General features: G+C 38.2%; 1 protein-coding gene across 2 annotated transcripts in view; it reads left to right on the top strand.

Annotated features, from left to right (window-relative positions):
• Window positions 1-13,357, top strand: part of CNIH3 (cornichon family AMPA receptor auxiliary protein 3) — a 48,221-nt gene that overhangs the window by 17,044 nt on the left and 17,820 nt on the right. The window contains exons 2-3 of one of the 2 annotated variants that reach the window (XM_059835627.1): window positions 6,277-6,345; window positions 9,263-9,310. In XM_059835627.1, the coding sequence (XP_059691610.1) occupies window positions 6,277-6,345; window positions 9,263-9,310 (117 nt within the window). The remainder of the gene's footprint in view (window positions 1-6,276; window positions 6,346-9,262; window positions 9,311-13,357) is intronic. The other variant, XM_059835628.1, reaches the window with a different exon arrangement.

A 13,357-nucleotide genomic window follows, 5' to 3' on the forward strand; every position in this document is an offset into this window, starting at 1 on the left:
TTTATAAAGTGCATATGCACACATTTTGGATGTTTTCCCATCACTGTACCTTCATGTTTTTATTTGATGCCCTTTTTTTGAGGGGCTGCGGGTAGATGATAGTGCAGCAGCAGGCAGTGTTTTTTGCAGCAGAAGTTCTGTCCCTTCTGCCTTCAGAGGCTGTGAAGGCTGTGCTATGCAGCTCAGTGGCAATCAAGATGTTGTAGGAAGACATTGATTTATTACAATACAATATGAAATGAGAGTTGAGGACCATTTCCTCTGAGCAGCCAGCTCTTGGTTTCAGGGCCTTAAAAACCCCAGCCCATCAGACATTTAGGAACATTTAATAAAAACAAATAACAAACAATACACTCAAGCACTGGCAAGTAAAAAAAAGATATTTCCTGTCATAGCACAACCTGCATTCCATCCTTTTCCTGCACTAATGAACCAAAGCAGGCCAAATTGCTCTCTGGTGTACTGATGTATAGTTTAGTATCACATAACAGGATTTGTTAGTATCACAGGCAGAATTTTTTCCCAGTGATTTCATTTTTTTCTCCTAGTCTAATGTCAGCACTTTATGGTGTTCTTAAAAGAAGATTGCCAGGTTGATTCAGGCCTGGTTTCAGTCATCTGTGATGCTGTGAGTGCATGTGGAATTTAACAAAAAGTGGTCCTGGTGAGGGGGAGGAAGCCAGTACTTAAAAAGCAGTTTAAATCTCACATCTACATTACTTGATGTGTCATGTATGGTCTCTGGGCCATATCAGAGACTATAACATTAATAAAATTATTCTACAGTTAACGCCTCTTATAATTTATGGGGTATTACAAGAATATTGAAAGTATTGTGACCAACAGCGACTTAAGCTGAAATGACCGTTCTCACTGGAGATCACAGTGGAGGTGTCGACTCAGAGGAACCCTTATGGAGGGGGGAGGGTTTTCCTTGCTGTGTTTACGTGGCTTGCTAGCATGAACCGGATCAGTTCAACCAGAAGAGAAAGAAGAAAGAGGAACAACTGTCTTGAACAAATGTTCACCAACCACATAACTGAATTTCTTCTTCAGATTCATTTCATATCATGGTAAGAATTGGGTAGCAAAAGTGGTTCTCCCAGACTGTGACTTTGTGGATGTCACCATTCTCAGCATGTTTCTGTGGGCTCCCCCTACTCCATCGTGTCAAGACAGTGACTTACCTTCCATTTCGGGTCCTTTTGCATTCTTACCTGACTGTCTCTCACACGTTTTGTCTGTTTCTGCTCAACAAAATCCAATAAAGTAACTCACCCAGCTTGCATCGACATGGTTCAAACATCATAAATGTTCCAACACTATTTCCCAAACACAGTAAATATGTCTATAACAGCAGTTGATGGGCAGGCATGAACTTTAGGAGCCCAGCATGCTCCTAAACCTGTCCACCTTCTGTCCATGTGCTGACTTGCAGACAGCCTATGAACTGCCGGTATGGGTGCTGTGAAAGCTGTGTATGAGAGTGGAGGGATAGGCAAATTGTTTAAATGAACCATTAAAGACAGTTTCTTCAAGATGGGGATTGTGGTGCATTGACAGGGTGGTGGCGAGGAAACATATGTTAAGTGTTACTGTTCTGTGGTTAGTGTGGTTGTCATCAAGTTCTGTTTTATCTTAACTTTTCTGAGATGCCAATAAGCAATGATATCCAACTTCTTTGCTGTCACTGAATTCACACCCACACCAACTCCACTGTCACCCTAAACCATCACGTTCTCAATTAAAATATATTTCTGTACTGTAAGAGCTCAGTGATTTTAAAAAAGTATCTTCCCTAAAAATGAGATCATAATTCATTCCTAACATTAATAGGTGAAATTTTCAGTTTGATGAGTGCATAAGCATCAGAAGAAAACAAAATTCAGGTTCAATCTTATGTGAATACTTCATTATTCAAAGCTGTTATTGTCTGGAGAGATGAGCACAGACAGTGCAGGTAATGAAAACAAATTTTATAAATATCATTGCAGTTGTGGCTGTACTGAAACATACGTTGTCATCACAATCTCATCTGTTCAGTATGTGTTTAAACTGGGGCAAACTCCTTGCTGACTTACACTTGGAGTTATGAGATTTGCAGATGGTGTGAATCACCAGAGCATGCAACCAGCATTTTTATAAACCCTTGGTTTTATTAGGTGGGTAACACCCACAAATGCACTTTTATCAACAGAAAAAAGCACGGCTAGGGCAGTGGCAGAACAAACTTCCTGCAATGTTTTGCAATGTGGAATCACAGGGGAAATTCCCCAGGTCAGAAGATAGTTCAATATCCATTGCCCATTCAATCCCTGGCCCCTTTCTGCAGTAATGATAAAAATTATTGCTAAACATAATGCTTTTTTTTTTTCCTGATATAGCTTTGCAAATAAACAGATAACTTTTTTTTTCTTGGCGTTCCTAAATAAATATCAAATGCTCCTTATTCTCTTTTTATGAAGCTGTGCACAACATTAATATTAAGTAATAGAAATAAATTTCTCAATGTGTAAGATCAGTCCCTGGCACATGTTTCCAAAATGCTGTCTGCTTAGCTTTGTGCCTAGAGGCTAGTCATTCTTCTTTGGAACAGTCTGTTTATTGTGTGGCCCTTTGGAGAGATGGGGTCGCTGATGTCCATGCATATGTATGTTTTGTAGTCTCAGTTGCCACCCTGGACCAAATTAGATTGGATAACTAAAAGGTATTGAACGGTTTATAAAATATATTCATTTACAAGGTGAAATGATGGCAATTCATATGGTGAAGTGCCCTGACTGGGATCTATTACATTGTTTGCCTCCAAATGAACTACTCTGTCGTTGATAAGTGTGGCAATTTCGGAGGTGAAACAGACCTTGAGCATACCCAGATGCTGTTCCAAAGCATTCAGCAATTCCAATCGGCTGATGGATGGGAAGCAGGTAGCTGTACTGCATCCAGCTGAAAAGTAAACGGGCAGAAGATTGTTTCTCTAGGGTATGGCCATGTACCTCCTGTGAAAGCATTGTGAAATACTTAACGGCAGCAAGCAGTTAGTTATTTAGTTTTTGTAAGTAAAAATGGCAACTCCAGCAACACATGCCCTAGGGCATTAAACTGCTACACAAGGCTAGTTATAATTGGAAGAGGAAGATGTTTCCTAATTAGTTATGTAAACCACACTGCAGCATAACTCAGCCTTATTTTCAGTAATACAATACAATTCGTTGCACAGTTACATAGTGTATTGTGAGCAACCGCCACTCTTAAGAAGCTACAGCTTGTTTCCACCGTTTCTCATTTGCAATTTTAGAATTAGGACACACAGCATTGTAAGAGTAAAAAAAAAAACCAACACAAAAAAAATGCCCTCCAAAAACTTTGGGAGTTTCTTTATATTCCTTCTAATTATGAGCCTGCCTAATGTTATGCTTTCAAGCGTTTCACTGTGACTGAGAAATAGGAATGTGCTTTTTCGTAAATTAAAATAGAGATCCTTGTGTCATCACTGGATTTCTATTCCTGAGGATTTAACAAAATATAAACTATTATGGAACTTCTATGAACTAAAATACTAAGAATTGAGGAGGACTTACTTCTGTCAGCCTCCTACCAGGGAGACACTGAAACGTTTACTGAAGAAACTTTTCTCCAATCCTATGTGCTTGTTACCAGATCTCAATCTGTTTCTTGCAGGTGTAGCAGGAGTGTCTCTTAACGTTGTAATAATTTGCAGGCGTCCCAAAAGGTTTGTCTGTGAGACTACTTATTTACACTTACTGGTCCATTGAAAACAATGTACTGTCAGATTTGTGTCAATGCACTTAGATGTAATGCAAGCATAACATAAAATAAATTGCATGCCAGCAGATAGAGAGTAGGGTTTTGACTACAGAGTTGGGAATGCTGGTAAAAAAAAAGAGAAAGCAAAAGATGAGGAAATCTAAATGTGTAGTATATTTGAGGCTAATCTCTTTCCCAAACTGTCGTTTAGGATTTCTTGAAGACTTAGCTGCATTAGTTAAGGCTAGCTCAACAGAGCCCTGCCTTAATGGTTCCGTTTTTCAGACCAACCTAGTTCTTCATCTAAACACGCTTCAGGGTTATCATCTCTGTGTTCAGTGAATCTGTAGAGGCTTTCCTGGACTTCTTGAAGGGGGTCCATCTTATGATTCCAGTATTTGGGTTCCTGGTGTTGTCGCAGACCAGTCTTTCTTCACAGCATGAGCTGGATCTCGTACTGGCTGTCATTTCACGATTATCTCAAACTCCTGGTTGCTGTTACTGACTGCCAAAAGAAAGAGCACAGCACATTGGCGTGCTCTTCCCACCCCCCCCACCCCCCCCGTCCCCCCCCCAAGGAAATTTCAGCTCATCTGTGCATTTAAAACAGAAAAAAAAGCTGTTACCACTGCACATTACTAAAAACAGTTGTCACTCGAAGCTCATAACAGTTTTCTGTCTTAAAGCTACGTCTGTAAGTACCAGTGCAGTGAGGCAAAGAGAATTTAAGGGCGATGCCCAGGATCCCAAAGTAAATCCGTGGCACAGCTATGAACAGAGACAGCTCTCGTACCTGTTACAGGGCCATCCTTCCTGCTCCCTGTCAATGCTGTCAGTGCTGGTGTTGACACCCAATTACAAACAGAAGCGTGTGTGTCTGCCATGCATGGTTATTACCCTCTTAACGGTTGGCCCAGCTTGAGAACATGAAGACCCGTTCAAGAAGTATTAAATACAGAGGTGTCATAAGCCTTATTCTTCACAATTGTATTCTGACCCTCTCACAGTTTCTGTTATTTGCTCTTTTACCTTAGTCTAAACATCTGTTGCAGATCTGATTCCTAACTTGTAGAGATAGTGCATCCACAGGGAGAAATGCTTCACTTATAACAACATTTTATAGTTCCCTTTGTGGTTTATTCTGGCACTTCGACTTGTCATAGTTGAATAAATTGAATTCTGTAGAGTGCTCTTGTAAAATGCCACACTGTTTTGGTTTTAAATGTGCTTCAATGTGATGAATGCAGCATTAGGGTGGGATGCGGAGTAATGCTTAGATTTATGGATTGTAGCTCTAGGTTTTATTCTCAACCCTCTCACCAGATTATTATACGAATCATGGGTAGGTAATTTTCAGGATTTCTGCTCCTGTATTCCGTATCTGTAAAATTAATGTGTTTTACCTATACGCAGGTCTGTGTTGACATCCAGTTGGTTATTTTTTGAACAGCTAGGCAGCAGGCGTGCTGTAACATGTCATAGAATGGTTGTTCTGCTCATATACTAGTTACCCAACTGCTACCTTGTACTTTCATCATCTTTTTATTGAGAACAAATATTTTCCTGGGTTATAAATTGTCTAAAGAGAAATAATTGTTTTAACATGTATTTATGTGGTGCCTGTCATAGTGAGCTTTCATTCCTTGGGTGAAGCAAGCAGAAGAGGAGGTATTACTAGAACACAAACATAACATAAAGTTAAGAATGTGCTTTGAGATCCTTGAATGAAATATGCTGAGAGTATTACAGCTGTTTTCTTTTCAAGAAAACATTTTTGAGCATTATTATTTTTATGGGCACTTTTATCTGCTGTACTTTAAAAGCAGACAGTAATTACCAGTGTGTCTGAATCCATTGGTTAATGGAGGAAACTAAAGGTTATGAGCAAAAGGCATGTCTCCATTAAGGAGATCTGAGGTAGAGGTTCTAAAACCTGCCGGAATTTAGGAAAGGCATGTTTTGCTCTGGAGTAGTTCAGCTTTTGAGGAGTTTGCTTGATAATGAATAGCAGCTTAATAATAATTAAGCAGATACTAATTCTGAATTAGTAACTGAAGAAGGTTTAACAACTAATAAAAAGGCGCGGTTGTGTATGTATTAAACGTGGAATAGCATATCTGATGCATCTCTGTGTTTTAGGCAACTAATGACTTTTTCCATCAAGTCTGGAGATGCACTTGTTTGTTAAATAGTTCTCTGTCATTTGGAAGTTTGAGAAAAAGATTTTAGCTGATATGAGGGAAGAAATCTGGAAAGCAACAATGCTGAAAAGCCTATAGATACGATTTTACAGAATGACAGGTTAATGGGTACTGGGTGTCATATGTAGGAGTATCGCATGTTTTTGTTTTAACTAGTTAGTTCTTAAAGGAGTGTATTGGAGAAGCTAGTTTCCCATATTTTCTTTGGAAAGGGAGGAAGGGAGGCGATGCAACTAACTAGTCCCTAAAGGAAAAATAAGCGTTTGAATGAGCATTCATTACAATATTGGAAAAAATTGTTTTTCAGATTATCGCCTTTGATGAACTTCGGACAGACTTCAAAAGCCCCATAGATCAGTGCAATCCCGTCCACGCAGTGAGTACAACCAGTGGCTTGCTAAGCAACAGCTTAAAGAAAGGGAGATGCACTGAGCTGTCAGTGAAAGTATGAGTGTGGAAATAAATGTAGAGTCTGTTGTGAAGTCAACTGTAGTTTGGAAAATTGATTTGTTGGGCCAGTCTTAGGTAGCCAGATGGCGACTCTTTATGCTAATAGCTTTTCTTTTTGCTGAAGGAGACAGGAAAATAATTTGGAAGTTCAAAACCTGAAGGATATATAATGTGATGGTAATGCTTTTTTTTTTATCTTTTCATTCTGTGGCACAAGTTTTCCTTTATGAAATAATTTCCTTTCTCTGTGTTCAAGCATGGGATGACCACCTTCTCCCATACTGTCTGTATCAATGACTCAAAAGCTTGAAGGGATTTGATAAGAGGTGCATTCCTAGACCTCTCTGTCCCATGGCAGGGCCCTAAATTCTCCTGTGCTTTAAGAGTAAATAACACATTCTGCTGCATCTGCTATGGAAAAGGTTAAATATCATCCTGGGACTGTAAACTCAGTTTTACCTAATGAACCAAAATGCAACCCAGATTTAAGCGTAGGAAAACTCCTCTATTAATTAAAGCTGTAATCTAGGGTGATTTAGCTGATTACAGTTAAAAATACATCAGATTTGTACCACCAGAACTGAGAGCAGAACTTGGCTCCCTGTCATCTCACTGGGAATTACAATGATTATGACAGGTGCTGAATTTGATCTCTACAGAGTATCAAGTTATTGAATTGCCTACAAATGATAACCAGATGCAGTAGCTAGTACTTTGTCATTTAACCTTGTTTCATAACTCAGCAGAGGATTTGTGGTACTGCTTAGACCACTGATAATTTTGATCACAATCTTTACATGAATCTTTGAATAAGACGACTTGTTTACTGTTCACTAACACATAAGCAAAGAATGAGAACAGAAGAAAGAAATTATATGACGAAATCCTATTGAGGACTTCAATAGAGGTAATCTGGTTTTGAATTTACTGGAAGTAATCTGATTTTGAATTAACTTTATCTGGTTTTACTTCCCACACAAGAAAAGTACCAAATGTACCAAATTCCAGTAATTTGTTCTGTTCCTAAAACTTGTAAGATGCTTCATGGAGATAATTTGCTTTTATTTTAAAATGGCAATGGAATTGGTCTCCGGGATAAAAAAAGTTAATACGTCCCTGTTTCCGTCCAATTAGTGATGTAATCAAGAAGTTAATTTTGAGTTTCCAGTAAAACACAACAACGTATTGTGTGATCAATTTGACTCTCTTCCATGAAACTTTCTGTGATAACTCAAGCAATAATCTCAGATCGCTTTCTTCTGTGCAGTATACATGTTGATGCCTTTTATATTGACTTAAAAGGAAGATTTTTAGCAGGTATTTCTTATATCTTTGGTCAAGTGTATTTTCATTTTTCCCTATGTAGTTGCTCGTGCCCATATTCTGTTTATTTGGTGGGTAGTTTTATTTATTGCACTATAAGAATGTCTGATGTTTACTCATGTATCTTCCACAATGTTTTCAAGACAGAGGGTAGAGCCTTTTTGACACGAGAAGGCTGAATTAGGGAGAAATCGGAGGCAAAAACAATGGCAGTACTGAGAATTTAATTCAAATTTCCTGGTTCACACTCTGTTTACCTACAAAGTAGTTCAAAGGTAGACTTCTTACTTCTCCAAGGCCAGCTGCAGTTAGGCATCCGTCTTCTAAAGGGAATGGAGAGGATTATCTTTCCCTCTCCACTTACCTCCTACTAAAGGCAAAAAAGCTTTCTGCAGCTTCATAGGCACATCCACATATGTCCATTCTCATGTTTGCAACCATGACCCTAAAATTTCTGAATCTCCTTTAGATCACAGGCACCAGAGAGAGGCACAATATTTGTCTGGTGCCTATCAAGCTTCCACTGTCTCTCCAAAATGATCCTTTTGTAAAAAATGGCTTAAACTTGGGGACAGGAAAGGAAAAGAGACATTTCTTTGGAGAACAGAAATAAAACTCAAACTTGGGGCCAATTTAAAACGTTTTAAAAGCAAAAGCTTAGAAAGAGTTGGCTTCTCACATTGGTATATTACATTACCTGCTTAACAAAGTCATTGTTCAGAATATTTTTTTCCATGTCTAAATGAAAATATTACCAGATACTCTTCTGAGGACAACAAAACCACTCAGCCTTCTGCAGTGTAATCAACTGTAGAATCTTTCACAGTAACCCCAGTGATGGGGTTATGCAGAGCAAATCTGATTTTACTAGTGAATTTCTCATTATGAGCCGTTTAAAAGAAAACTTGTCTTTGACTTGTCTTCTTTCTGTGAATCGAGCTTAGAGCATCTTTTGAGTCACAGTGCTTAATTACAATGCTTTCAGTATATATGAATGCATCTGTTGTTCAAAGTGGCATTTCTAGGACATTTCAGATACTCTTCACTAATGGGTTAAATTCTAATATCACATGTTGTTCAGGCACCCTCTTAGTGATAGAGGAAGGGCTGCCATACCATTCGTAGTTGTTTTTCCCGTTCAGAATTGTCTTGAAGAGGTTGGGTACCTGAAAATGCAAGAGCCAAGGCTCTGTGCTATAGATTGGCACCACTGGATAGAGCCACAAATGCTGACTTAAAAGAAGTTGCAGCCTCTGGCTCAAGGTTAACACAGACTTGAATCCTCAGTTTATATTGTTACACCCAGTAATAGATGAAAAAATAACTTATTGGGACTTTGAAATGGGTAAATCATTTGGCTTGCAAGCAATAGGTAAGAAGTGAATACTGTCATTTCAGATTAATAATGTGTGTTGCTTCCCTGCAGCCATTATAATCTTGACCTGTCATAATTGTAATATATTGTCTTTAATTTATAACACCAGCTAATCTCCTACCTGTTTCCCACTTTTTCTTGACAGAGAGAGCGGCTGAGAAATATTGAGCGTATTTGCTTTCTCCTGAGAAAGGTGAGCATAAACTAGCTACAATTTGTGAAGTTTATGAGAATTAAAGCCATCAAGTGGCGATGTGCATTCATTTGCTCTTTGAATGATCCTCGTGCTCCATTGATGAAAGGCTGGATTCTGCTGCAGAAGTGGAAGTCATGATGACCGTGTAAGGACAGAGTAAAACAAATTATAAAAGGTTAACATAATAGAGGATTTCTGGATGAGAAATGAAACTTCAGAACAACATTTTGGACCATGCTTTTCGAAGGCAGTGAATCGTTCTGCAGCTTGAGGTGCTTTTATAGTCCTATCAACTGACGATATAGTTGTAGTACAGGCTTTAGAAATACCCTTTTTTTGAACAGTGGCTTACTATTTGATAAACTAAGCATTTTATTAGCTACATGTTTAATGTTTAAGGTTTTTAATTGGCTGAATAGAAAAGTTGATACAGTGTTTATTTTAACTTTACACAAAAGAGATGCTGAGTGCCTCAGTTTCTGAGGGATCTGAAGGAGCTGATAAATTGTAGGATTGATAAATTCATGGGTTACTCATCTGTGGCTTGAAAGAGGGTTTTCATAAACACTCATTATTCTCCTGACTCTGTCCCATTAAGTAAAAATAATCATAGTTCCAAACTATTTTATTCTATGTATTCCAGTTTCTGTAAATTGCCCTCAGCAGAGTAGCAATGGAGCCACCTAAATTATTCTGCATTTTTGCTTAGAAAGGTTATCACTGAAGTGTGGACTGCTGACTGCATCCTAATCAAACTAAGAACTAAATTCAGATATGGTTTTAAGAAACTGGTGGCCTCATCCTTAGAGGTTTTGGGAAAGCCAATCCTAGGGATTATTGGTTTGGGGTGATCCAAAGGTGTAACTGTGAATCCATCCAGAATCTGTGAAGTGTCACCCTCTGATCAGTCAGAACCAGAATTGTATCTGTTTGGCACCATTATGAGCATTAGGAGCCCCATTTAAGTACTTAATTAGGAGCCACATTTAAGTACTTACTTAGCCTGTTTATGACACTAGAGATATGAAAATAAGAGAAAATACATATCACCAGTAGCTTTCCATTTTATCAAATAGGCAGCCAGCCAATTTCAAGCTGTGTCCCAGTTTCTTTGATGTAAAGCAACTGGTGAGTGGTAACGTATTAATATATGTGAGCCCCATGGGAATGCCTTGCCTCCATCAGTGTTTAATTTTTATTGAGCTTCAGCCTGACTGTGAACAGCAAAATGGAGCATTTTGGCTAATTACAGACTCTGTATTCATAAGGGATTGGCTTGCTTCTGGTTCACTTAAACAGTTTGTTAATTCAGCCTCTTCATCAAAGTTCTTTGGGGACACATTTGTTTTAATTGAGAGATTATATGCGAGAAGAGGAAGGTGCAATAACTACAGAGATTTGTAGTCTTCAAATCTGACAATCTCTAAAAATAGCTTTAGTTTATGTATTATAAAGGATTCACTGTTGGGGAAAATTCTGGAAAAATAGTAAAGAATTGAGTGCCAGCTATATAGATACAAGAAAATAGCAGTTAGGATGCTTTCAGCAAGCACTAAATATATCCCTCATTATAACAGTGTGCGGATTTAGGTCTGTTTCTCTTTCCATGGAACAACAACATACCTGTTTTCCTATGCCTTGAAGTCAGATAATTCTTTTAAAGGGCTTTGAAAACAGTGATATCTTGCTATTTATGATATTAGAACTTAATGCTTAAGATCTGCTGTAAATCTGTTTTTAAAAAACAGATTCTAGGTGGGCTATAAAAGTATGTTCGGTTTCATTATGTCCTGGGTTTAGAAGGTGTTCTCGGCAATTATTAAATGAGCATACAGTATGTCACATAAATCTGATTCCATTGGGCAAAGAGTTTCTTAAGGATGGATTTTTGGGTTTATCTCCAAAATACTTGGAGAAGATTATTGAAAAACTATGACCAGGTAGGTATGTGATATGTCACCAGGTATTATATAACTTATTTACATGTTCCAAAATAGAATGGAGGATGTAATTGTTCTGCAGCCAGGCATTTTCTGATGTTTGGTTTGGGGAAGATGTTTCTATATCATTAAAACAAATAGGGATCATGTGAAGCAGATATGTATGGTGCTGGCATGTGTACATAGAATCATAGAATCATTTAGGTTGGAAAAGACCTTTGAGATCATCAAGTCCAACCATTAACCTAACCCTGCCAAGTCCACCACTAAACCATGTCCCGAAGCACCTCATCCACATGTCTTTTAAAAACCTCCAGGAATAGTGACTCAACCACCTCCCTGGGCAGTCTGTTCCAGTGTCTGACAACCCTTTCACTGAAGAAATTTTTCCTAATATCCAATCTAAACCTCCCCTGGCGCAACGTGAGGCCATTTCCTCTTGTCCTGTCACTAGTCACTTGGGAGAAGAGACCAGCACCCACCTCACTACAACCTCCTTTCAGGTAGTTGCATGTACACATAGATCCATGTTTTTATGGTGCTGTAGAGTTAGATTACCCTAAGTTTTCTCATTACTGGAGGGTGACTGATTATGTATAAAGAAGCTATGAACTTTGTATAGCCATGGTAAAATCTCTTCTATCCTGAAGCAAATGAGAGGAAGGACTTATTTTCTGAAGCCAGCACAAAGTGATGTTCTCTCAGGATATAGGTATCTCATTTCATTCAGTGGTGTGTTTTGGGGGCTTTATAGTGTGTGTGTGTGTATATGGGTTCATGTGTGTGCTGTTGAATGTCCACCAACGTTCATTGTGTGGACATTGATGTGTCATACAAGTGTTACATGATTCACATAGGACATACGCTCGTTTTGGCAAATGCTGTGGAGTTTGTATCTGTGCTCTCTTTTTTCCTAAATTGCCTGTGTTTCTCTAAGGATATGATTACATGACACACTACAGTGCTGTACAGAGAAACACAAACTAGTTGTGAATGAGCTGCCTTGAGCTAGTGGAGGCAGTACAGAATACAGTGGTACAGGCTTCGCAGGCTCATTAGCCCTGCTGAGGAGTGGGACAGATGAGATGTGCCGTATAGGTCTACCATGATTTTTGTGATTAAATATTTTGGTGGGGTGATTAAAGTATATTCAGTTAATGATGACAGCAATATTATGTAATTGTAATTCAATTGTATTTCAAGAAATCTACCTACCTGATTGATTCATGTTACATACACTTCTTTTAGCACTAAGGACAATTAGGAATTTCCTCGATTAAAACACGGTCTAGTTCATTAATCAACCACTGTAATATTATTACTTTACCTTTGAGGAAATTTAAATTAATTTGTGATTAGGTTATGCATCGTAATTTTTGAATTAATCTGATAAATCCTTACTAAGGAGGAGAGTTGATTGAACTTGCTTCTTGTTCAGCAAACATATTTTAGACTTCAGTTTGCTCATGCCAACCACTGCTGAACAATATAAGTGACCTTTCTCAAATTATCAGCAAATATTTGGTTTTAAACCCCATTAAGCTAAAGTAAGAGTGATTTATGAACAGCAAAACTGGAACTGGAACTTACCTGAGAGGGAATTGAGGTAGATAAAAGACAGACTTTTACTCGTTTTCCTACTGTAGTAGAGCATTTTAGTTAAGTTAGGCATAAAATTCATAAAATTGCAAGTGTAAGAAAACATTCTGAGAGAGCTCAATCCTTTTTTCTTGATTTTATTTGAGTGTTTTTTTGGGTTTGTTTGCAAGTCCTGAAGGAAATTGCAAATTCAGCAAGAAATCTAACCACAGGCAAATTGACATTAATCTCAAATATGTTGCAGATGAGCTTGAACTGTCTTGAAAATATAGACAAATACACAGACAAAAAAACCCTGCAGGGACAAGTTTGAATAACCAAACTTAGCCACTTCAGCACTCCAGTACTAGCAGTAGCAAGAGCAACAGTAGATTATAAATCAGGAGCTGGGGTGTTTAAAAAACCCCCACAAAACAAACGCAAAACTTCTTCACCTAATCTTTTTTGAAGCAAGTTTTAACGTTTTAGTTAGGAGGTTGGAGGTTACCAATGCTTCATCTGTTCT

The sequence above is a fragment of the Gavia stellata genome, chromosome 2, assembly GCF_030936135.1.
Source record: "Gavia stellata isolate bGavSte3 chromosome 2, bGavSte3.hap2, whole genome shotgun sequence".
In the NCBI taxonomy this organism is placed as follows: Eukaryota; Metazoa; Chordata; class Aves; order Gaviiformes; family Gaviidae; genus Gavia; species Gavia stellata.